Below are 27,035 nucleotides of genomic sequence, written 5' to 3' on the forward strand. Positions count from 1 at the left end.
TGCATATGATTTCAAAGTCTTTTGAAATATTTAAGTTTTCAAAACTGTCAGCATTAATTCAGATTTACTGACCATCATATACATGTTCAATGTATCAAATCAAACGAATGCTAAGTTTATGGGATAATGTCTATGTACACTTTATACAATTATTTATAGTTCACAGTCACTTCTCATTTTCATTTAATCATTTCGACGACGACTTCAGCCTTTTGGCCAAAGACAAGAGCTTGTCAGTCCTCTCTCTGTTTTTTGTACCAGCATCGATTTCACGTACCTTCGCTTCGTCTCGCTTGTCAATTGTATTCGGCATTTTGAGTAAAAATGCCGATACGAAAGAGAAACGTATTTTTGAAGCGCAGCGACGATGAACATGTGCAAGTTTCGATAAAACAGAACAATGCGGGTACTTTTGTAAGAACTGTTATGATTGGCTATCATGCTCTCGCCAGCGATGTTTTGGCCAATTACATTGTAGATAACATGTATTCTACCGCGAGACTTAGCGAGACTAAAGATGGTGAAAATGTAAACATGTAACATCGTCGTACGCTTGAGTATCACGAAGGAACATACCCCAACACCCCTCAATGGAAAAAAAAAAAAAATCTCAACGGATTTGGCATAATATCGATTTTTGCTCAGAAAAAGCAGAAATCTGCCGAAAAGCGGAAAACTCTCATCCCTGCATTACATTATTAAACTTTAAATTAGGCTTGACAGCGTGCTGCGAACATGATGACCCTCCTATACATCTGTACGGGAGAACAGCATGTTTCTGTTTTGGCTTTTAAAGACATTTAAAAGTGTTTACATAAAACTAGTGTCAATTCAAGAATAAATAAAATGTACAGAATATACTGTTAATTTTGTGCAGCATTGTGATGAGCTTTTACTTTAAGATTTTTTTTTTTTAAACGTTGCGTGATGCAATACACCAAACTCAAGGGCGCCGCCATTTAGGTTTTTGTAAGTGATATTCGTCACCAGTCCGTATGTTCTGTTGTTGGTTCAATCAGCTTGAAACTCATGATTCCCACCTAGTGGTCAAATCTCATGCTGATTTGATTTTCCAGTAAAATCGCCAGCACACTTTGCTGTCTAGTGCTGCGAAAGATTAGCCTGGGAAATCCCATGCTGCTTTGCACAATTGTTCCGATCTGAAAAGACAGCATGGAAACTATGGTCTAAAGGCTCGCCTGAGTTAGGGAACCAATCAGAGAGTGGGGAGGGGTGGAAAGACGGTGACGCGTACTACTCAACAAATGGAAGCTTGCAGTTTATTTGGGACTGTTTATGGATCACATTTAACATGGCGGCGAGCAATACGATCCAAACTTTCGATCAAGCTTTGTCTTGCACAAACGGCAGTAATCGTTCGGTGCCATTGTTTTCCTATTTTTGTTTTGCCTTCTCTTTCTCTTTCCTTCTCTTCTTCGCCTCTTCGTCGCTCTAACTACGTCACCGGGTACAACTGCCATGATTGGCCATGGGCTACGTATACGCCAATGATAGACATTCGCAACGTCCAATAAACGGCCGTTGACGATCATAAACCACACCTCCCCTACGAGAAATTCAATAGAGATCTTGCAGTCACGTGACCGGAAAGTACACAACCGCCATCGTGTCGGTCAAAAACACCGCTGAATACTGCTGCACTCGTGTACAGAATGGATCAATTTCAACCGACGGACTACACGGCTCATTTTTCTAATGAACAGATAACTAGATATATGTCTAAAATAAACGATCTACAGATTTGTGACCCTTATGGCTTACCGGACGGAGTTTTCACGACCGGATTTTGAACTGCCAACTGCCAGCGGAATACCCGGACGTGTATGATTACCTCATCAACTTTCCCTCGCTGTTCAGTGGTGAAGCACTGCGTGCTTATAAATCTCTGGACAGTTTTCTTTACAGAAATTCAGGATTTGTCAGCGACTCAGATGTGGCATCTTGTAAGCAAGAAAATGATCCTCACTGGATGGGTAAGTCACTTAAGTATTGAGTATAGCACTGACCAGCCGATTATAGAATAAGGTAATTCCAAATCGTCCGTGTTGTTTACATGGATCTGGCGTTGGAGAAGTAGAGGCTTGGCAGTGGAGGTTTGAGTAGCTGTTTTCTGAGCTTAGTCAACAGGCCGGCTCTGCCTGTAGCCTCGCTTTTGCTTCGGCTCCCGGCGCCACCTCCTTCGCTTTGCTTCCGATAACAATCCACAGAGACCCCGCTGGTCTCGCAATCTGGTCTCGTCCAGAATGTTTTTTTTTCTTTCCCTCGTCCGGAATGTTGTGCATGCGATGGAAATCGCTACAAACCGTCATTTTCTGCTGGAAACCAATGTCCAGTAAGTCCATACAGTTGTAGTGGATATTGAAGTCCGGTACAGACGAACACCACGCAAAAATACACACAAAAAACATAAAAACCGTGCACAGGTAGGGAGAGCTTGTAGCCACAGCCGTTGTAGTAGAATTGTATATAGTAGGGTTTTCCAGAAGAAAAGGTAGAAGTAAAAGTAGAAGTAGAAGGCGGAATATGGCGTTTGACCGACACGATGGCATCTGTCACAATCTGGATCGGCTGTGACGTCACATGCAAGATCTCTATAGGCGGATTCCAGACCATATTTCACTTGTGATATGGTCTGGTGTTAACCAGACTAGCGAAAGATGACATTGCTGAGGGAAATGTTGTATCCTTCCTAAAAATCAAATGATATTCCTAATTTTTTTTTATGGAGGAAAAAAAAAAAAGAGGTGTATAAATATCAGTGATACTGTTTTGAAGAGAATTAACAAACGTTTGAGCCTCTTATACACAGCGCATTCGAGCACCACCGTCACTAGTCACACTCGGCATCCACAATTTAAAGTGAAAATACCCGATAAATTCTGGCTTTGATGCTTAAACACAAAGGACGGACCGATTTCACTGATGTGTTACTTTTACGTCTTCTAGGTGCAGAATTGTGATAAACAAGAAGACTTTATCTGTAATTCTTACCCTCATCTCATCTCATTATCTGTAGCCGCTTTATCCTGTTCTACAGGGTCGCAGGCAAGCTGGAGCCTATCCCAGCTGACTACGGGCGAAAGGCGGGGTTCACCCTGGACAAGTCGCCAGGTCATCACAGGGCTGACACATAGACACAGACAACCATTCACACTCACATTCACACCTACGCTCAATTTAGAGTCACCAGTTAACCTAACCTGCATGTCTTTGGACTGTGGGGGAAACCGGAGCACCCGGAGGAAACCCACGCGGACACGGGGAGAACATGCAAACTCCACACAGAAAGGCCCTCGCCGGCCATGGGGCTCGAACCCGGACCTTCTTGCTGTGAGGCGACAGCGCTAACCACTACACCACCGTGCCGCCCCTAATTCTTACCCTGATGCTCAAAATTTTAAATCTCTCTATTTTTGGCTTTTTGGTCTGTTAATTTCTGATTGAGTTTTTTTCTCATTAATGGAAAATGGTTGCTGGTTTGTGACCCAGGGCAACAGACCGAAATGGAAATTTTATTAAAAAAAAAAAAAAAAAAAAACACACCACTGGATTTTCAAATGTTCATAACTTTTTTTCTTTTTTTTAAAGACATGTTTATAAAATTAAACAAGGTTTTCAATTCAGATCTTCACGCTCTTTAATTTGATACGTTACACAACTCTATGACAACTACTTTAAAAATGGCCGGTCATTGCTACTTCAGATTCCTGATCAGTAAACTTCTGATTCTCATGACTACATTTACGTTTTTTATTTGTAAATAAGCAGCAGTGTTGTCTCCCTTTCCACACGTTGTGCTGTTTAATATCACACTACCCTCTAGTGAACATTTTGAAAAATGCAAAGGGGGGGGGGGGGGAAGAGTCTTTCATGCTTTTTTTTTTAATTGCACCTAGATGCTATGTATGTGTGTGCGTGCTTAAATGATTGCTCTGAGTTTCTATTTTGTGATTTTTCTTAAATTGCACCAAGGCTGTATTTTGTGTTTTTTTGGCTCTGAATCCGAGTCTTTTTTCACTACAGATGATGATGGATGCAGTACCTCTTCTATGATGTTGTCGAACTCTTTCTGCATCTCCTCTTTAATCTGGACAATTTTGGACGCAGGAACCGAGAGGTCGGCCATCTCCTCTTCAAACTCCTTCAGCAGCTGTTCATCTTCATCGCCATCTCCGTCCTCCTCTTCTTCCTTTTTCTTCCCCCCCTCCTCCTCATCCTCCTTCCCCTTCTCCGATGAAGACTGGCTTCTCCCATTTCTCAGCTGAGCTTTTTTATTCTGGAATCACAGCAAGTGCAGAAGGAAAGGAGCTTGAGTTCCAGTTTTGAAGGTCACTGAACTGAAGTCCCCCCCCCGAGCAGCACCGACCTTCCTGTTACTGTCTCTGAGGTGCTGCACCAACTTCATCAGGTCTACAGGATCCGTCATGATCTTAAATTTAAACTTCTCCTCTCCAAATACTGCAACCACAAACACATAGTGATGAAGCACAGTTACCACACTGAGGCTGATTATTTTCCTGGAACAGCACATACCCAAGTGTTTTATTCCTCTCACACCACAGAACATTTACCAGGTACTGCCATTTTATTCATTAAAAAAATAAAAAAGGCTATAATTTTACTTAGTTATTTACTTACAGAAGTGCTCATTTACATATTCACTTGATCATTAACTTACTTAGCAATTTATTAACTCAATTTACATGTTTATTTGTTTAGATTCTGATTTACTTGCTCATTTACTCGTTTATTTAGCTACTTATTTAATAATTTACATATTCCTTATTTAATACTGATATGCAGGGCTGCTGACAGCTTTGGCTGGGCCCGGGACAAAATGCTCTGAATGGGCCCCCCCTAACAACCCCCCCGGGCCAACCCACACACCCACCTCTCTTATCCCAGTCTCTACTCACTCCAACCCTTAAATGACAGGTATTCAAAAACCATTCAACCGGTCAACAACCATTTCATTTTAGCATTTCAACATTTTTACAGTTTTAACATTTCCTTAGTTTGCAACTATTCAGGTGCGAAATGCAATGCGCCGGACTTTTGTTGTGCGTGCGTGCGTACTGTCCAGTGTGAAAAGCAGAGAAGAACACACCGCTCGAGAAACGGCGGGATATGATTGCGGGCTAATGTGAATATTCTTAGCTTCAATCAGATATATGAAACACAATGTTATTAAGCCGTTGTGGTTATGAAATGATTCAATGCCCTGTGCGTTTGATATGGTGTTCAGTGTGACTTGCTCTCCCCTCGTTTGTAACATGAATTGCGTGCCGCGCGTGCCTTGGTTGGGGTTACTTTACGGGGCTGGAAAAAGTTGGCTGTGTCTTACCCAGTGATGGGAATAACGGCGTTAGAAATAAACAGCGTTACTAACGGCGTTACTTTTTTTTTAGTAACGAGTAATCTAACTAATTACTTTTTACATCGTTATAACGCCGTTCCCGTTACTTACAATAAAATGCTATGCGTTACTTTATTAAAGCTGTTCTCATCTGGCACGCTGCTCGCTCAGCCTTTCTTTACTCTGCTTTCGTGTGGGGCGGGGAGACACGAGACAACGGCACAGTAAGCCAATCAGAGTAGATTTGGACAACATACGTAGGTAGGCCACGCCTACTGCACTACTGCGCGCTCTTTCAATCGGAAGACCCAGTGATGGCGAGCGGTCAGCCCAGCACTGCGCTTTCACACTGGAAATACAGCCATTACTTTTCATTACTTGAAATAAAAGGCAAGAGTGTTTACGTGCAATGCACATTATGCCGAGGAACAAAGCGTTTGTCCTCGTCAGTGGCCAGTAATTAGTAACATAATTTTAATAACTACAAAAATATATTACATTTGATAGATGTCTTATCTCACATTGTCCCACAAAAATATTAATATAGTGTAGATAACGTTACTAATTGGTTCTGTTGAGTGTCCATTTCAGTCATTAAACACATTTAACATTCACTTTTATTATGATTACACTAATTGAATTTGATTTTTTTTGAGGGGGAACAAAATGTAACGGGACTATAAGTCGCACTTTTTTTCATGGTTCGGCTGGCCATGCGACTTATACTCCGGTGCGACGTATATATGGTTTTTTTTTTCACCGCGGAATAACTGGAGCTGATGCCGAGTCTGACGACAGCCACGCAGAAGAAGAGGAAACGGCGCTTCATCTGCCGCTGGAGGCAGAGTTGTTCAGAAGCGACACCGAGGATGAGGAATTCAATGGATTTGCTGATTTGGAGTGAAATCATCAGCTTGATAAACTTGACTGACCTGTGTTTTATTATTAATGATGGGCCTATAGTTATTTAAATAAGTTATGTAGTAATTTTAGGCAGTGCTTAATTTGTGAAGTGGGAGGTCCCAGAACGCAGGAGGTGGGTGGGTCCGGCGACTCAAAAAAAAAAAAAGGCGGGGGATGGTTTACTATAACTTTATGCACATGCGCTTATTGTGTGTGTAAAATAATAATAATAATAATAATAATAATAATAATAATAATATCAGACATTATGATCTTAGAAAACGCTTTAGTGACAAACAGTTACAGACAGTAATATGTCGTGATATTATATTATAAAATATTAATTATTAGTCTATATATTAAATTATATATTACATTTATCTTCTAAAATAACAGACTGTACTCATCACAACCGGTTTATTTCACCATTGGAGATCAGATCACACAAGACATGAGTTAAATGACTCATTTTAAGGATTTAAGTAGGGGATTTAAAAGCGGTTGTTGTTTTTTTTTTCACTAGACGGTTGTTTTTACTACCGTACCTGTCTTTGGAGATGATATACCTATAGCCTACTTGACCTCTGATTTGATGAAATAAAATTCAACAAAAATGAAGAATGACACTCCTAGATGATGACTACAGCTTTAATAACACAGATGAAAGAGCCATGGGGCGATAATAAGCCCTACCGGTAAAAATATTCTAAAAGCAAACTGATTAATGCATCAGTAATAGGCTACTAATATTAGTTATAATAATAATAATAATAATAATAATAATAATAATATAGGCTATTAGTAATAACGATAGTGATGGTATTAAAGATAGTAGTAGATATTTAAAATAATCAGACTAGGCTACTTACAGGGCAAAGGGCGCGTTGTCACTGCTCAGCTGTTCGTTTATTAAATAAACAATGCAGTCGCGCAGTAACCACGCGCCGCTTATCAGATACAATCACAGATTCTATGGATAGAATAACCCTTCAAAAAAGTGCAACTTATAGTCCGGTGCGACGTATATATGTTTTTTTCGTCTTCATAATGCATTTTTTGGCTGATGCGACTTAAACTCCAGAGCGACGTATAGTCCGGAAAATACGGTAGTTACTTTTATGACAAAGTAACTCCGTTACTAACTCAGTTACTTTTTGGGAAAAGTAACTAGTAACTATAACTAATTACTTTTTGAAAGTAACGTACCCAACACTGGTCTTACCTGGCTCAGCTGCCCCACTGCCTTTGCTAGTACCTGCTGCATCATCCCAATCTTTTTTAAAATATTTATGCAGTGAGCCCCTGAGTCTCTTGGTTTCTTCCTCTCTTTTTCTCTTTTCTTTTCTTTTCTGTGCTCCTGACTTGTGCATGTTGGCAAATGGCACGCACGCTGATTGTCGAAGCGCTATGATCGAACGATGTCATTTTTTTCCCCTTAATCAAAGAGTCAGACCAAACCATTTTTGCATTAGGGGTGGTAGGGGGTTCTTGACGCCTTTTTCAAAGACAATAAAGGCAAAAGATCTAGAAATCATTTATTGAATGCAAATATAGCACATTTCCCCCCCCAAATCAACACATTTTGAAATGAAATAAAATAATCGCAACTTCATGAGAGCCCAGTTCTGGGCCCCCCCCATTCCTGGGCCCGGGACAACATACCCGTTTGTCCCCCCCTGTCGGCGGGCCTGCTGATATGCTCATTTACATATTAACTGCCTTATTTTACATAAAGTACTTTTGTTTACTTCCCCAATTACTTGCCTATTTAACTAAATATTTGTTGATACCTACCAATTTATTTTTACATTTAGTTATCTATTTAAACACTTTACCTACTTATTTGTGTTCTTATTTGCTCAGTTATTTATTGAGCTACTTTTGAATAATTTATTTTATTCCCTTATATGCTCATTTACATATTAACTTAATTACCTAACCACCTACTTATTTGCCCATCCTTTAGCAAATTACTTATTCATTCGTTTATATACAGCTATTAATTATTTGCTATTTAGCTTTTTTACCGTTAATTTATTCAACATTTTACATAATTATTTACTGTAGAAATAACGCATTAGACTGAGAGCATTACTATAAACCTGCACTACTGTGTGAACTGCTGTTCTAGAGAACTAATCAACACCTCGTGACCAATCCTCATCAGTGCTGTGGTGTAAAGTGTAACAAGGCGAGTTTTCTTACTGTCGTTATTGTCGGCTTCGTTCTCGGACGCGCCGTCAGACTCCTGCAGAGAAACAATTCAAACCCTGATGATTAATGACTGTGGTGCAAAAGTTTTCACCCCCTCCTCAGTGCTGGGGGTGTACCTGCAGCTCAGGTGTTTGTGTTTCAGTCCCCTGTGGTTTGGTGACTCCGTCCCAGAAATCTTTATCCTCTGCCTCCTCACTCATTGACTCCTCCCCCTCCTCATCTACAGCATCTGTTCAGAAAGACGATCACTGTATAAGCTCCGCCCAGTTCCCCTGACTGTGACTATCTGCATACTGAGTACAACAGTACTCAAACTGAGCACTTACAACCACACACTGACCTTTGACCTCAGACTCTACAGGAGGCGTATCAGTGGGTGGGACAGACTCCTCATCCATTACATCACTTCCCGTTTCCTCCTTGCTTTCATCTTTGGACAGAATCTGATCGAGTGTTCTGAGCTCTTCTGAGATCTGCTCCACTTTTCGCTTCGTGTCAGCTGAGGAGAGAGAGAGAGAGAGAGAGAGAGAGAGAGAGAGAGACACACACTTTCACTCACAGACAATGACAGAGTGAGACAGATTTTGACTCATGCAGAAAGAGTGGGATTGCAACCAGAGAGTGAAACTGGAGAGAGAGACAGGATACTTGAACTCAGTCAGAGCAGAGTGGGAGTGAGACAGGAGAATGAGACAGAAATACTTGCACTCACGGAGATGACACAGTGAGACAGGAGCCATGCAGTCAGACAAAGACAGGAGAGGGAGACATGAGCCATGCACAACAGAGACACACAGAGTGAGACAAAGAGAGAGTGAGAGACAGCAAGACAGAGAGCGAGTGAGACATGAGCCACACATTCAGACAGAGAAAGAAACAGGAGTGTGAGACAGGAAAGTGAGGTAGGAGACAGGCACTCACACAGACACAGAGTTAAGTGAGACAGAGTGCATGTCTCATGAATGAGGCATCATGAGTGAGACACATCATGAGACAGGGGCGCGTACTCACAGACTTGCGCTCTGACGTAGTCCATGTACTGCTGAGCGCTGAGAGCAGGCTGACACACGATGGCCTGCGGCTTGGCAGAGGAGGGGGGGCGCAGGAGGGGGTGCTGACACGTACGGGACGTGTGAACTGTCAGGACGTAGTGACACGACTGGGGCTCGTCCACACGGGAGATATAATCACTCGAACCCTCTTCACACACAAACTGCACACACACACACACACACACACACATTATAGACTTACAAATGTCTCAGTGTGTGTGTGTGTGTGTGTGCGCGCGCGTGCCCTCACCCTGACTTCGGACTCTCGTGGGTTTCCATTCAGATCGCACTTGGAGCCATTGACGTACAACTGACTGTGATACCGCTTCAGCTTGTGCTGTTTAGTGGCCTGATGGAGGGCAGAAAGTGAGACAGGACATTGTGATACTGACGTAGAGAGGAAGATGAGAGAGCAAGACAGAAAAACCAAACACTGAGACACAGACTAAGGTGGTGTTTACATTAGACCGTATCCGTCTCGTTTTCGTCGCGGATGCACTGTCCGTGCACATTAAAACGCTGGGAAACGACTCCACAGGCGGAACAACTTGAATCCGCCAGGGCCCACGTATTCAACCCAGTACGTATCTGATCCGTTGCTGTGTAAACATTGAGGAACGAGGAAATGCAGTGCTGAGCTCTAGCTGACGTCGTCATTGGACAACGTCACTGTGACATCCACCTTCCTGATTCGCTGGCGTTGGGATCACACACACAGCGGCTCAGTCCCGAATCACTGCTCGTGCGCTTCACTCGCGCGCTCTGTGAGCTGCGCAGGGCCGGAGTGCGCACCCTCCAGAGGGCACTCGCTGTTCAGGGCGGAGTGATTTGGAGCGCAGGAGGAAGCGCTGAGCCGCACTGAGGTTTATTTACACATTTCAACTTATTTACCTCCTTCAGGCGCTTAAACTCAGTGAGAACATGAACATCACAGCCAGGTGTGTTTATCTGCTGGAGAAGGTGTTCGCTTGCCGTCCTTCCACTTGCAAGTGGTGAGTGACTTGCGCATGCCCGATATGCACTGGGATCATGTGACGTGCCGTCTAATTAGTCATGTGATTAGCGTATCCATGTATTGGCGTTGCTGTGTGCACGCGAATCGTTTTAAAAACGTTAATCTGATGATCCGCTGATACGGTCTAATGTAAACACCACCTAAAGGAGAAGGAGAGTATGACACAAGCAAGCAAGCAAGCAAGCAAGAAGGGGTGGGAGCAAGACAGAAGGGGAGTGAGACAGGAGAGTAGATTAAAGTTGTCTTACCTTAGCAGTCTCATTGGTCCAGTCAAACTCTGACTCAAAATAACCCAGAAACAGCACATCACCTTTAATCTCTGAATCTACACACACATCAAAATAATGTAACATCTCTACACTTTTACCATTTTAAAAAATTTAAATTATGAATATTCAACAATATGCTAATTAGATACCTCCCTCATGTCCTTATCTCATTCCTATCCTGATACCTTTAAAGGCCAATTTATGCTGACAACCCAGTCCTCGCAGACGGTGTCGCAGATAGTGTCTGCGTAGCCCCCCCCACCTTCACAGACGCTCTGCGCGCACCTCCCAAAAATTGTGACCACCGCAGAAGCCTCGCAGACAGCGTCGCAGACAAGAGGGCTCTGATTGGTCCACTCTACATCCGCTGTACATGCACTTCCACTTCCCTGCTTTCCCAGTTTGTTTTGTTTTCACGACCGGCATTTTTAAAAACACGAGCGAAGATGGAGCAGCATGAAGAGCGGTTGATTGAGGAAGTACGTACATCTATACGACTCCAGTTCTAGTCATTACAAAAAAAAAAAAAAAGTTCTAGTCATTATAAGTAACCGGAGGATAAACACTCCACTAACCACACCCACCAACTACTCCTAGCGACTTCGCGCCCCCTTGCGTTGTGCCGGTGAATAACATCGCGCACGCCTATTACTCCCGCTCAACAATAAATTACAACTGTCTGCGAAAAGCTATCTGCGAAAGCCTTGTCGCACGAGCATGCAGAGGCCTTAACACTGACCAACTTCGCTAAGCACTAGTAAACTAGCTCATGTTAGTTAGCATAGATTCCAATGCTACCATGACAACCACCATGTACCATCTCCAACATTAGTGACTAAATTAGCTCACTGAATACCTTAGGTAAAGTGTTTACCCTAAAATAAATTTGCATCTTGAATGTGACAGGTTTGATAACTTAGTGACATCACAAACAGTTCACATACAGCTCCGCCCCCAAATCAGTTGTACACAGAAGTGTAGGTAAAGTAGAATACTTCTGGACAAAAAACACACACTTGTTAAACACACACATTGGTAGAATCAGAACCGGGATCGAGGATGTAGTTGTTGTTTAAACTAGAGGTCTGCGCGGGACAGGATTTTCAGTCCCGCTCCCGCATTGTGCAGTTCCGCTCCCGCCCACTCCCGCAAAGAATTATGATTTTCAGTCCTGCTCCCGCCCGCAAATCCCGCATGATGCAGACGTTGGTGTTATTTCTCACGAAAGTTCTTGTCATTGGCTTGGGGAATTAAACATGCTGAGCTTAGCTGAGCTCTCCACTGACCGATCCTTCATTTATTGTAAGTTTATTGTTTAGACTCTGACATTCTGCTGACACATTCCAAGTTGAGCGCTGCATGCGCTCATGATTGACAGCTCTCGCTTTGATTGACTTTGATTTGCGCACTCGCACTTCCGAGTCTGTGGCGTTATGATTCCAACCGCGATTTCATTCTCCTCTCATATGAAGTGCTGCGCAACCACAACCAGCTCCTCAGATTATACACTGTCTATTTCTCGCTTTAAATTGAACAATCTGTGCGATACACAGTCCTTTTTAATACTAGTTAATACTTTTTGAAATACTTTTTAATACTTAGGACTAATACTCTTGACTTTTTAACGGTAAATGTACCTCTTTTTAAAGCAGCACTTACTTCTGAAGCACTGTGAGCTTCACTAGAGGAGCTCTGCTCTTCTGCCATGATCGGAGATCTCAAACACGGAAGAGCGGAAAGGAATCGGAAACGTACGCGAGATTAGACCACATCCGCAAATTTAGGCATCTTAAAATGTTTTTATTAATGCCAAATAAAATATCCAGCACAAATTATATATGATAGACAAATTAATAATTTATAAATTTTACTTTAAACATGTTTTTAGTTAGCGGGACTGCAGCTTATCACCTCGCCCACCCGCGCCCGCATTGTGCACTCCCCCTCCCGCCCGCAATGAGCTTTCAAAATTTGTCCCGCGCCGCAGTGCTTTGCGTCGGGTCCCGCAGGAGTGCAGGGCTCTAGTTTAAACATCACACTGTGGAGTTTAACAGTAAACATTTGTACACACACACACTGCACCTTCAAGGTGATACTGTCTGATGTGTTGTCCGTAGCAGAACTCATATGTCCACCAGTCTTTAGTCTGCAGAGAGGAAGACAGAAAAGGTGAAGAAACAGAGTGAGAACTAGGACTGGCTTGTTTAAATGTAACCGTAAATAGATAAAAAGTATGGCAGAAAATAATCAGTGGTGTAAGTGCAATAAAACGCTTGGGGCTGCGCTGAGAAAGGACCTTGACGAGGCAGGGAGCATCATGCATGGGCTTCAGGAGCTCAGGGACAGCCGGGCCACTGTAACCCTGAGGGTCCGAGTCAGGAACAGGGTCTTGGTGGAACTTCACCGCCTGCGCAGGCAACCGGCACTCATACAGCTGCTTATATTTACTGGACACCAACATCACATCTTCCATCTGATGGAGGAGAGGAAGTGAGAGACAGGAAGTGATTAACAATAAACAACTAATAATAATAATAATAATAATAATAATAATAATAATAATAAACTATAGATATAACAATTAATCCTTGAACAGATTTTTTTAATGTATATGAAGAAAAATTATAATTAACATCAATCTTAACTACCTCAATTAGCAAGCTAGCATCCAATTTCAGCCATGCTAATCCTGTTAAACCTTTCCGCTAGCTAAGCATCAAAACATTTAGCCTAGTTAGCTTGCTAGCGTATTAATTAGCCCGGATTTACACTCACCTGCCCTCTAATTACGGGGTCCGAAAGAATCTGAATCCCATATTTCATTTCATTTAACTCCTCCAAATTCAAAAAAGCCGAAGCCGAAAGCAGACATATTAAAAATAAAACATACAACCCTCTCAAAAACCGGACCAAGGAAGCCGCCATATTGTGTATTTCTCTCGCATCACAAACCAACCACTATTGTGCCGGTCTATCATAATAGAGGACGCGGATTGGCTCACGTTCCAGGAATGCGCCATCGGATTGGATATCGTACAAGTCAATCAACTCTATGCCGCGTTATCATTGGATGAGACGTTAAATTGGTCATCCCACCAGACACGATAAGGATTTTGATTGGACTGACAGAAGGAGTGAAACTGGAAAGCTGCTTTATAAATGACTTTATTTAACTTTAACACATAATTTCATCCTGATTTACTGCCTGATTGGTTTTTTTTTTTAATCAAATTAGAGCTGCGTCTTCTTCTTCTTTAGCAGTCCGTCGATAACGACGATGACACGGGGAGGGGCTTGTGCCTATGGCGGATGTGGGAGGACATCCCAATTGCTGTCTTAAATGTCCTGTCGCAGATGACACACCTGTAGGTCGCTTCAGCAGGTGGAGGTGCTGGTTCTAGTTTGCGCTGCCTTTTTTTTTTGACAATAACTGAACATTTCGTTCCCTGATAGCGCCGGCAGCGCCGGCCACCACCTTCCTCCAGGTCACACGATCTTCAGCTTTCACCCTCCAGTTTTCGTATTCATTAATGTTCTTCAGGTGCCTCTTGAACACGTCTTTGTAGCGCAGCCGCGGTGCTCCTACTTTCCTTGACCCTTCTTTCAGTTCTCCATAGAAAACAGCTTTTGGTAGTCGGCTGTCTTCCATGCGTGTAACATGTCCTGTCCACCTTAGTTGACATGTGGTGAGCATTTCCTCAACACTCTGCATTTCTGCCCTTTCCAGTACTTCAAAATTTGACACGTGATCTTTCCATGAGATGTTCATTAGTTGTCGGAGATGTCTCTGCTGTACTTTATCAAGACTCTTAATGTGGCGTTTATAGATGGTCCAAGTTTCAGAGCTGTACAGAAGTGTTGGCATTATGATGGCTCTGTAGACTTTCATCTTGGTTTTCAGATGGATTCCTCTCTGGTCCCATAGACGACTTCTCAGTTTTCCGAAAGCTGATGCTGCAGATTGGATTCTTTTTGATATTTCTATGTCTATACTTCCACTGCGTAATAGAGAGGAAATAACCCACAAAAGCCATTACAGACACTGTTACACACTACAGAGTCGAGTCCAAGCTTTTAGAAGCAATCTGGTTTATTAAATAAGGCTTGTTTATTTAATTGTTATAGTGTATACACATCAGGATTCAAGAATTGCTCCAGGCTTCTAGATCAAATATTTTCATAAAAATAGTTTCCTCACGGGGTCAAGCCTAAAACACTTTGTGTTCTGCAGTTATTGATGTTTATTTCCCAGGATGTTTTTGCTGATCACGGTGGTGTAGTGGTTAGCGCTGTCGCCTCACAGCAAGAAGGTCCGGGTTCAAGCCCCGTGGCCGGCGAGGGCCTTTCTGTGCGGAGTTTGCATGTTCTCCCCGTGTCCGCGTGGGTTTCCTCCGGGTGCTCCGGTTTCCCCCACAGTCCAAAGACATGCAGGTTAGGTTAACTGGTGACTCTAAATTGAGCGTAGGTGTGAATGTGAGTGTGAATGGTTGTCTGTGTCTATGTGTCAGCCCTGTGATGACCTGGCGACTTGTCCAGGGTGTACCCCGCCTTTCGCCCGTAGTCAGCTGGGATAGGATCCAGCTCGCCTGCGACCCTGTAGAACAGGATAAAGCAGCTAGAGATAATAAGATGAGATGTGCAATGGGCCCACACACTCCTCTTGGATGCTGCATAAAATTAACTAAACTAGAAAAATGCAATGCAGACATTATACACAAGAGAAATGTTTAAAAAGCAGAATAAAAAGACAGAATATAAATATTCCAGTGTATGCACAGTGAGGACAGTATGTGTGCAATGTTACATGTATTGTAATGTATAATACAGAGTGGTGTAGTGGTTAGCACTGTCGCCTCACAGCAAGAAGGTTCAGGGTTCGAGCCCAGCGGCCGGCAAGGGCCCTTCTGTGTGGAGTTTGCATGTTTTCCCCGTGTCTGTGTGGGTTTGCTCCGGTTTCCCTCAAAGACATGCAGGTTTGGCTAATTAGTGGCTCTAAATTGACTGTAGAATGGTTGTTTGTCTCTCTGTGTCAACCCTGCGATGACCTGGCGACTTGTCCAGGGTGTACCCCACATCTCACCCATAGTCAGCTGGGATAGACTCCAGCTCACCCGCGACCCTGTACAGGATTAGTGTTTATGGATGATACAGATATTTTAGACATTGTGTATAATAGAGGTATTGTATATAATAGTTATTGTAGATCACATGTTTATTATATTGAGAAATGTCTATATTGCCCATTACGTATACATATATAAATTTTTCTTATATTACATATAAATATATTCACACTTTTTTCTCCTCCCCTGTATCGCTAGAGAGACACCAACTGCCGGAACCAAATTCCTTGTGTGTGCCAAAATACTTAGCCAATAAACATGATTCTGATTCTGATCAGGCCAGACTGTCCACGAACACCGATCAGCCATAACATTAAACCCACTGATAGGTGAACAAGTGAATAACATTGATTATTTCATTACAATGACACCTGTCAAGGGGTGGGATATATTCGGCAGCAAGAAAGAAACCAGTCAGTTCTTGAAGTTGATGTGCTGGAAGCAGGAAAAATGGACAAGTGTAAGGATCTGAGTGACTTTGACAAAATAGTGATGGTGAGATGACGGAGTCTGAGCATCTCCAAAATGACACATCTTGTGGGGTGTTCCTGGTATGCAGTCGTTAGTACTGAACAAAAGGGGTCCAAGGATCCAAAAGACAACCGGTGAACTGGCGACAGTGTCATGGATTCATATGGAGCATGAAGGCTAGCCCATATGGTCCAATCCCACAGAACAGAAGAGCTACCGGAGCACATACTGCTGAAACAGTTAATGTTGGCTAAAACAGAAAGGTGTCAGCATTAATGTTTTCATCAGTTTGTGCTACAGGACTCAGAGCAGCCCGTCTAGCACCAACAACCATGCCACATTCAAAGTCACTTAAATCACCTTTCTTCCCCATTCTGATGCTCAGCTTGAACTTCAGTAGATTGTCTTGACCATGTCTACATTCCTAAATGCATTGAGTTGCTGCCATGTGATTGGCTGATTAGATATTTGTATTGATGAACAGTTTAACAGGTGTACCTAATAAAGTGGCCGGTGAGTGAATGCCATATAACCATAGCACAGAATTCATTTATTAATCTAATCCCATTATTCAATTATTTGGGACATTAAATGAAACTGTAGTCATGAAAACTTTTTAATTCCTCTTTTTCCTCAAATCACTGACACTGTTACGGGGTCTAGTTTAGCTGACGACTTTTATTATGATATGCACGGACCACAGAAGTTAGGACCTTGTTCTCATGTTCTGAATACACACAGGCATTGCACCATTCCTGAATGTCTGTCTTTCTTTTAGTCAATATAACCTACTATAACATGGTGTCAGAAGTTAGTGAACTTGCGCTTTTGTTCGTGTTTTAATTTGGAATACACTATGCAAGAGGAAGGCGGACCAAGAGCTGGTGCGGTTGCGGGGCATGGCATGGCTGCCCATATTCCCCCACCTTCACCTATGAGTTTCGTGGGTGACTGGTGTGCTAACTGGGAAACGTTCCGAGCAGAATTTGAGGATTATACACTGGTCACGGGTCTGTCTGGCAAACCGAAGAATGTGCAAGCTGCTATGCTACAGACTATCATGGGAAGTGAGTGCAGACACATTTACCGTCATAATTTGACTCTCACCGAAGCTCAACGGGCTGATCCTAAAGACATACTGGACGCTCTGGATCTGTATTTCAAGCCCGCGAAGAACGTCATTTATGAGAGATACGTTTGGACGTTGCAAGCAGGAAGATGGAGAAACTATTGACACGTTTGTTACTAGACTGAGGGAGAAAGCCGCCACATGTGAGTATGGGCAATTAAAAGATGAGATGATTTGCGATAAGATTGTACTGGGCATTATGGACGAAGGCACACAGCGCAGACTGCTAAGGGAAAAGACTCTAATGGCCCTTTTTCAGCTCACTTCAGCTCACTTCAGCCCGACATGGCTCACGTTTCGACTACCTCAGAGCAGCACGACTCAGCTCGCTTCAGCCCTACTGAGCACCCAAAACTCGCACGGTTTTGCAGTGAGGCTGAAGCGAGCCAAACCGAGCCGAGTGGGGCTAGGGGTGTGAGGAGACACTCCCCTGTGCACTGATTGGTGAGGAGGAGTGTCCTCACACGCCCACACACGCCCCGCGAGCACGCTGGGATCTGTAAACACCGTAAACCCGGAAGAAGAAGAATTATGAATTAAAGCCGCAAGCGGCCTCGACGGGCCCTCGCGCCAGCGGCCAAGGGGGGGCGGGGGCATGCGTCCCCGCGAAATACCTTCCACAGCTTCTTCGGCAAGAGACATTACTCCCGCAATGGCGACAAAGCACAGAATTGGACACATGGCAACAATAGGGTCTCGCACTGTACGGTGCTCGGGCCCTAATAATAATAGCGCCCCAATAAGGGTCTTGTAAAGAGTTTGCTTGGCAAGTTTGACAAATCAGAAGCTGCAATATCATTTCTGCCATAACCAGCACCCCCAGGGGCGAAAGTACACAAAATTTGGCGTACAGGTCAGGGGAGCTATGAAGAGTTTGCGTATGAAGTTTGATGACAATTGAGTAAATAGAAGATGAGACATAGATTTTTGAAGAATAAAATTTTTGGTTTTTCCCATGTCAGTAGGTGGCGCTGTGCTGTACATGAGCGATTATGAGTTGGAAAAATAAGTGTCTACAACAGCAACGCACTATCACAAGGTAGTGGTGTGAAGGAAAAGCATGATGGAATTATTTACCAAAAACCCGTTGTGGAGCAATTGCGTCGGCCAAAAACAGCGCCCCCCATGGACGAAAATTCCCAAAATGTGGTATACATGACATGGGAGGTAGAAAGAGGGTGGCCGTGAAGTTTGACCAAATTTGAGGAAAGATTGGAAATTTTGCCCAAAAATAGCGCCCCCAGTGGCGAAATATCACAGAAAGTGGGTAACATGTCAGAAGCCCAATGAGTGATCTGCGTGTGAAGTATGAGCAGTTTTGAGCAAGTAGAAGATTTGCTATGAGTTTTTAAGCATGTAAAATTTTGCATTGAAAATTGATTGACGTATAACTTCTGAACGGTTTACGCTACGTGAAAGGTATTTAGAAACTTTTGTCAGCCATGTCTGTAGATGATGTGTATCAATTTTGGAGACATTCCTATGAACGGTCTAGGAGGAGTTGCGCCGTCTTCGTGGCCATGCATTTTGCACAAAAGTGAAATTACCTCACTTCCTGTTGGGCGTGGCTAATGCATTGGCATTACATTTTTGTCCGGCTTAGTGAGATACATATGCGTACCAAATGGCATGCCACTACTACAAACTACATGGCAACCAGGCACCTTAATGCGGGAGGCCAAAATCACAACGAGTTAGGGGGCGCTATAGAGGCCCTGAGGCCCGCCTGGATCTGGGCTTCTGGTTCTCAGTAGCGGTGGCAGTCTAAGAAAAAGGAGCCAAATTTCGTGCGTTGTCAACCATGGCAAGCGCCCCAATAAGGGTCTTGTAAAGAGTTTGCTTGGCAAGTTTGACAAATCAGAAGCTGCAATATCATTTCTGCCATAACCAGCACCCCCAGGGGCGAAAGTACACAAAATTTGGCGTAGATGTCAGGTGAGCTATGAAGAGTTAGCGTATGAAGTTTGATGACAATTGAGTAAATAGAAGATGAGATATAGATTTTTGAAGAATAAATTTTTTGGTTTTTCCCATGTCAGTAGGTGGCGCTATGCTGTACATGAGCGATTATGAGTTGGAAAAATAAGTGTCTACAACAGCAATGCACTATCACAAGGTAGTGGTGTGAAGGAAAAGCATTATGGAATTATTTACCAAAAACCCGTTTTGGAGCAATTGCGTCGGCCAAAAACAGCGCGCCCCATGGACGAAAATTTCCAAAACGTGGTGTACATGACATGGGAGGTAGTAAGAGGGTGGCCGTGAAGTTTGACCAAATTTGAGGAAAGATTGGAATTTTTGCCCAAAAATAGCGCCCCCAGTGGCGAAATATCACAGAAATTGGGTAACATGTCAGAAGCCCAATGAGTGATTTGCGTGTCAAGTATGAGCAGTTTTGAGCAATCAGAAGATTTGTTATGAATTTTTAAGCATGTAAAATTCTGCATCGAAAATTGATTGACGTATAACTTCTGAACGGTTTATCCTACGTGAAACGTATTTAGTAACTTTTGTCAGCCATGTCTGTAGATGATGTGTATCAATTTTGGTGACATTCCTATGAACGGTCTAGGAGGAGTTGTGCCGTCTTCGTGGCCATGCATTTCGCACAAAAGTGAAATTACCTCACTTCCTGTTGGGCGTGGCTAATGCATTGGCATTACATTTTTGTCCGGCTTAGTGAGATACATATGCGTACCAAATGGCATGCCACTACTACAAACTACATGGCACCCAGGCACCTTAATGCGGGAGGCCAAAATCACAACGACTTAGGGGGCGCTATAGAGGCCCTGAGCCCCGGCCAATTTTGGGCTTCTGGTTCTGAGTAGCGGTGGCAATTCTCGGAACTGGCGCCAAATTTCGTGCGTTTTCGCCCATGGCAAGTGCCCCGAAAATAGCCCAACAGCGGAGAAAAATAAAGAAGAAGAAGAAGACGGAAGAAGAAGAAGAAGCAGTAGAAGACGGAAGAATAATAATAGTGAACTCTTACAAGAACAATAGGGCCTTCGCCCATAGGGCTCGGGCCCTAATTACGAGAATTTCTGAAGCCTTATGCGCCTCGCCTCATCTATACGCTCTTGCCAGTATCTGTTGGCGTTGTCGGTGACAACAAGCCACAGAACCAAGACCAGCAACACTAACGACTCCATGTCCTCCATGTTTATTGTTTACTCTCCAGGTCGTGAGACTACCGCTTAAAAGATCACTGATGTCACTGTTTGCGCCGCCTAACGACATCATGTGACGTCCACCCACTTTCGCTAACTCCACCCAATGTGTCCACCCACTTCCAGCCAGCACGGTTCAGCGCAGTTGTAGTCGAAATGCAACTCCAACAGCCCCACTCAGCTCGACTCAGCCCAACTCAGCACGGCACGGCTCAGCCCAACTCAGCCGCGTTGGTAGTGGAAAAGCGGCATAACTCTTTTCGGTGCTATTGAAATGTGCCGCGCAGCAGAACAGACTGATATTCGAATGAAAATGATTGAGTGCACACCTCACTCTGACGCTGATGCTGTGCACGCGGTTGCTAAGCAACGGTTTAGGCCGAACAAATCGAAACAGAGCGATTCACCTCACGTCTCAGAAACAGACAACTTGTGCAAATACTGCGGCTACACACACCCTAGGGGCAGACAGCACTGTCCAGCATTTGGGAAAGTATGCAAGTCATGTGGAACACAAAATCACTTTGCAAAGATGTGTTTGAAGAGTAAGAAGAGTGAAAAGAAGTTGCACTGTGTAGATTATTCATCTGAGGATTCAGAGACAAACAATGATGGTGACATATACATGCATAAGTCTGTTGGGGCAGTGCAAGCAAAAGGGAAGAAATGGTTTATTACATTGCAAATTAATCAGAAGTCACAGCAGTGTCAGCTTGATTCAGGGGCCACTTGTGATGTAATGAGCTACAAAGACAAGATGAAGTTGGCACCTAACACATCACTGCAACCCAGCAATACCAGACTAAAGCTGTATTCTGGTAACCTGTTGAGTTCCATGGGTATCTTCGAAACTGAGTGCATGATTAATGGCCAGACTCACCAACTGGCATTCGAAGTAGTCAAGACTGATCAAAAGCCCTTGTTATCAGGCTCCACCAGTGAGCGCCTGGGACTCATTAAGTTCATGATTCCTGCAGCCGTGCATGCAATAGAGCACACTTACTCCAGGGCACTGATTAAGGAACAGCTAATCAAAAGATATGGGGATGTGTTTAGTTCACCTGTGAAATCAGTGCCTGGGGTAGTCCGTTTTGAGTTAGACCTGACCATTGCCCCTGTCCAATGCATGCCCCGCAATGTACCTATTGCAATGAAAGCAGATGTCAAAGCCTTGCTGGACCAATACCAGGCAGATGGACACATCACAGATGTTACTGAGTCAACTGACTAGATTAGCAATATGGTCATTGTTAAGAAGCCGGGCAAATTAAGAATTTGCTTGGATCCAAAATTCTTGAACAAAGCCCTGAAACGCTCGCATTATATCATGCCCACCCTGGAGGACGTTTTATACAAGCTGCCGAAGGCAAGAGTTTTCACTTTGGTGGATGCCAGGCATGCGTCCCTACAGTGTAAGCTGGATAACGAAAGCAGCCTCATGACCACCTTCTGGACCCCTTGGGGCAGGAAACGCTGGCTTAAACTACCTTTTGGGGTTTCTGTGGCCCCAGAGGTCTACCAGCACAAACAACATGAGCTCCTGGCTGGGCTGAAAGGAGTTGAACCTATTGCCGATGATATTTTGGTCATGGGCTGTGGAGACACGGATGAAGAGGCGGAGAGAGACCATGACGTCAACTTGCAGGCGTTGATGGAGCGCTGTAGGGAGGTGAAACTCTGCCTAAGCCTGACAAAATTGCAGTTCAAGTTGGCAGAGGTCCGCTTCCATGGACACGTTCTGACAGTCTCTGGGTTAAAGCCTGACCCTGAGAAAGTGAGGGCCATCGTGGACATGCCTAACCCAGCGGACGTGAAGGGTGTGCAACGTCTCATAGGTTTTGCCAACTATCTGGCAAAGTTCATGCCACACCTGTCGGGTGTCTGTGAGCCACTGCGACGCTTACTGGACAAAGACACCCCATGGCACTGGCTCCCCAAGCATGATGCAGCTGTGTCTGAACTGAAATCCTTAGCCTCATCCATGCCAGTGCTGCGCTACTATGATGTCACTAGGCCTGTCATGATGCAGAGCGACTCCAGCCAGAGCGGACTTGGGTGCTGCCTCATGCAGGAAGGTCAGCCGGTCGCTTTTGCATCAAGAGCGCTCACCCCTACAGAGAGGAATTACGCTCAAATTGAAAGGGAGTGTCTTAGTATCATGTTCGCATGCCAGAGGTTCCACCATTATCTGTATGGACGTGACCTCGTGATAGTTGAGACCAATCACAAGCCCTTGATTTCTATATTCAGCAAGGCTCTTCTGAGCGTGCCTAAGAGACTCCAGAGCATGCTCCTGATGCTGCAGAACTACAACTTAGGAATTACCTACAAGCCTGGGCCTGAGATGTTCATTAGTGACACACTCAGCAGAGCAACAGCAAATTGTTCGGGCCTTGGCAAAGTTTACATGCGTCACGACGTCTGTTCAATGCAGCAGGAACAAGAAGATGTGCAATACATCAACCAGGCAGAGTACTTGAATGTGAGTGATCAGTGACTCGAACAGATTAGGAGACACACTGATACGGACGACTGTCTGCAGTCTCTGAAGTCCACAGTGCTTGCAGGTTGGCCAGAAGCAAAAGAAGTCACACCACACTGCATACGTGAGTACTGGCCTTTCCGTGATGAGATCAGTGTGCAGAACGGCATCCTTTTTCGGGGACAAAAGGTTATCATACCCAAGTCGATGCGTCCAGAGATGCTTGCCCGCATCCACTCGAGCCATATTGGCAGAGACGGCTGCTACAGGCAAGCTAAAGAGACCCTCTACTGGCCCAATATGCAGGCAGAAATAAAAGACTTTGTCAGTGCATGCTCGACCTGCAATGAATATGCGCACAAACAGCAGAAAGAGTCCATGCTTTCACATGAACTGCCCACACAACCATGGCAAATTGTCAGTATGGATTTGTTTGCACACAGACAGAAGGAATACCTGCTTATCGTTGATCATTATTCTGATTTTTGGGAGATTGAGCTGCTGCCGGACCTGTCGGCAGACACCGTTATTAAGCGCTGCAAGTCCCAATTCGCCCATCATGGCCAGCCAGACAAAGTTATCTCAGACAATGGCCCACAGTTTGGCTCTCTGTTCAAGCAATTTGCCCTTAAGTGGGAATTTGACCATGTGACCTCCTCACCAAGACACCCAAAAGCAAATGGGAAAGCAGAGTCTGCTATTAAGATTGTGAAAAACGTCCTGCGCAAGGCGGCATGTGATGGAACAGACCCTTGGAAAGCTGTATTACACTGGAGAAACACACCCACAGAGAACATGGACAGCAGCCCTGCACAATGCCTCATGTCAAGAAGGCTCAAAACTTCTATTCCCATGACGAACAGGCTTCTTGAACCATGTGTGGTGGTAGGGGTTACAGAGAGGTTGAGTCATCGCAGACAGATCGCAAAGCACTTCTACGATCGGACAGCGAGGGATTTACCAGAGCTGGAGATTGGTGAGAACATTAGAATGAAGCCCATGCAAGGTGATACGTCTGGTCACTGGAGACTTGGAACCTGCCTTCGCCAGGTCGCACCACGTTCTTGTCTGGTGAATGTTGATGGCACCCTATACCGGCGCAATAGAGTGGATCTGAGAGTGGCAGAGCCTACCGCTTCAGCGGCCATAGATGTAAATGAGCCCATACATACACCTGCGCGTGAGGCCAGTCCCTCGGTGCCCCAAACACCTGAGGTTGTGTCAAGCCCTGTCAGATCTGCTCCTGTCGCTTCCCTGGCACCTGGATGGCAGCCATCTCCCCATACAGGCACCTACACCAAAGTGGGGAGGCTTTCAAAGCCACCTGAGAGACTTGATCTGTAGCTTACCACAAACGTTAAAGGCCACATGACACAGGGAATCATACTGTTTACACATTATGTTTAAAGAAAAAAAAGAAAAAAAAGTAATGAATGTATTGTTTTTTACAGCTCTAGACATTTTATTGATTGATAGATCTATGGGTTTGTTTCTATGGATTCACATAGGACAAGTTTAACTCTTACATTTTTAGAGTGGTTATGACTGCACTATTTTCTGAAGTAAGTTCAGGTACTTCGTTATGTTTTGTGGTCTTCTTGATTTTTGTAAAGGAGGATGTTACGGGGTTGTAAGGATTTATTCTTGATCTCAGTTTAACCAAGACTGACGTGCAAATATTTTGTGTTTAATCTTATGTGGAACATTCCATTGCCCTGTGCTATCTTAAGAACAGGCTGTACATCAGAACATTCTGCTTATTATTGATCAGAAATGTGTAAGAACATTCTGCTTACTTGATCAGAAATGTGTCTGAACATTCCAAGGTCTACACACACACACACACACACCCTCACACACACACACACACACACACACACACACACACACACGTATAAAAGCTTTCTGTTTTCTCTTGTCTTCAGGGACTTGTAAATAAAGACTGTGAAACTATTGATAGTTCCTGTCTTTCTTTGGGATTCGCCCCAGAGCTCTGGGTGACACGAAGGGACCGATCTGCGAGAGGGTAATCGCTCCGGTTGGGGCAAGAGGAAGAGACGGTGAATCTCTGTCCTAACAGGGGTCTAGTTTAGCTGATGACTTTTATTATGATATGCACGAACCCCAGAAGTTAGGACCTTGTTCTCATGTTCTGAATACACACAGGCATTGCACCATTCCTGAATGTCTGTCTTTCTTTTAGTCAATATAACCTACTATAACAGACATTCTTTAACTTTATGCTCAAAATTAAAAAAAAAATCAGCATTTTTATCCTCTTTCTTCTCTGAAATTGCAGTGAGATTCAGGGAGTCATGATTAAAATACATTAGTAATTTGTTGAGCTTCAGACTCAGCACTTTTCAATCAACAAACAAGCTATTATAGTTAAAGGGATCAACCAGTGGATTTATACTTAAACTTATGTTAAGTAAAAGTATTCGTAGATTTCAACAGTCAAACTTTCATTTTCGGAGACCAAATAGTGTTCCAGAAAAATTCATTTTTATTAAAATACTAGATGGGCCTCCCATCCCAGATAGCAGAGGGTCGTTGATTCGACGTGGAATCATCGGCATGTTCTTCGACCTATACGCCGTCGAATCACCGTCGATCACCGACGTTGATTCAACACCGCTTTGCTCATACGAGTTTCCGTTGAAACGACGTTGAAAAGTGGCTGGTGGTCGACAGAGAATAGACCCCCTTTCACCCTTTATTCAACTACGTATTTCGGTCGATTTATAGTTGAATTTTCGGCGATGATTCATCCAACTTTACTTCCTGTTTTATGTACAACAGGAAGGCTACAAATTAAGCAAAACAGGCTAAATTAAACTAGCTAACAATAAAGCATCGGGGCTCTTGCCTAGGATGAACACACACATGCATACTTCAACCATGAAAGTGAAACTTAATTTATATCAATGTGCGTAGGCTACGGCCTGTTTAATGTACAACAGGATATAAAAATGCATGCAACAATGCACCTCTCCTAATGTTTGTCAAGCTATCTAATGAGGCATAACTTTTAACATTTATAAGGAACAGAACACACTTGAACAAGTTCTTAGAAACATTTTATGATTTATTTATAATTTATAATTGTGGCCTATTCCTCCTGCGGCGCAGACACCTGTACATGGAAACAGAAAAACATAACCAAAATTAATTTGATGCAGCATTGATAAAGAAAGTCAGCAGTAGGCTATGGGTTTCTAAATGCCACCCTACCTCATTATTTGGACATGGGGAAAAACTATATTTAAAATCCAAAGAGGGATGGAGGGAGGAAAATTAAAACAAAAGAAAGAAATGAAATATAGAGTAGAGAATATTTGATAAAATTAAGGATGTTTTTATTCAGTAAACATTTAAAAAAATGTTCTACAACACTCTAGCCTAGTGACTTACCAGTAACAAAATAGACTTGAAGTATTCAGATCCGCTCTGCATAAAGCAGCTAAATCCTCTCTCTGTCTCCTGGCAGAAAGCTGCTTGGTTTGCTTGTGTCTCAATCACAGCTGGTATTCTGTAGAAAGACTTCTTTTCACCTTTCCCATCAGCTTTGTTAGAACCCTAACACAGCACAAAAGTTTACCATTGTAGGTTTATGATGAACCAAGTGCCTCGTGGGTTCACATACCGCGCGCTGCCGTTATTTCCCCCAAATCACGAGTTTGTTGGTCTTCCAATGTGGCGCAGGGTTTGTTTACTTCCGGTTTCGGGTGACGTCAGTGAAAGGGGTCTAATGGGGGCATTACCGCCACCCACTGGATTGGGGTGTAAAGCAGTCTGAACAAAACGTGTAAACATAAACATAGGAGAAA

The 27,035-nt window shown here is 43.7% G+C and overlaps 1 protein-coding gene across 1 annotated transcript in view; it reads right to left on the reverse strand.

The window, feature by feature from the left end:
- Positions 1-13,781, reverse strand: part of os9 (OS9 endoplasmic reticulum lectin) — a 41,287-nt gene extending 27,506 nt beyond the window's left edge. Inside the window, exons 1-11 of the mRNA XM_060920229.1 lie at positions 13,606-13,781; positions 13,127-13,303; positions 12,913-12,976; positions 10,810-10,886; positions 9,797-9,895; positions 9,506-9,707; positions 8,835-8,993; positions 8,611-8,723; positions 8,486-8,528; positions 4,388-4,479; positions 4,064-4,297 (exon numbers count right to left, since the gene is read on the reverse strand). Coding sequence (XP_060776212.1) covers positions 4,064-4,297; positions 4,388-4,479; positions 8,486-8,528; positions 8,611-8,723; positions 8,835-8,993; positions 9,506-9,707; positions 9,797-9,895; positions 10,810-10,886; positions 12,913-12,976; positions 13,127-13,303; positions 13,606-13,755 — 1,410 coding nt within the window. The 5' untranslated portion in view covers positions 13,756-13,781. The remainder of the gene's footprint in view (positions 1-4,063; positions 4,298-4,387; positions 4,480-8,485; positions 8,529-8,610; positions 8,724-8,834; positions 8,994-9,505; positions 9,708-9,796; positions 9,896-10,809; positions 10,887-12,912; positions 12,977-13,126; positions 13,304-13,605) is intronic.
- Between the last annotated feature and the right edge of the window lie 13,254 nt (positions 13,782-27,035).

The sequence above is a fragment of the Neoarius graeffei genome, chromosome 4, assembly GCF_027579695.1.
Source record: "Neoarius graeffei isolate fNeoGra1 chromosome 4, fNeoGra1.pri, whole genome shotgun sequence".
Classification (NCBI taxonomy): Eukaryota; Metazoa; Chordata; class Actinopteri; order Siluriformes; family Ariidae; genus Neoarius; species Neoarius graeffei.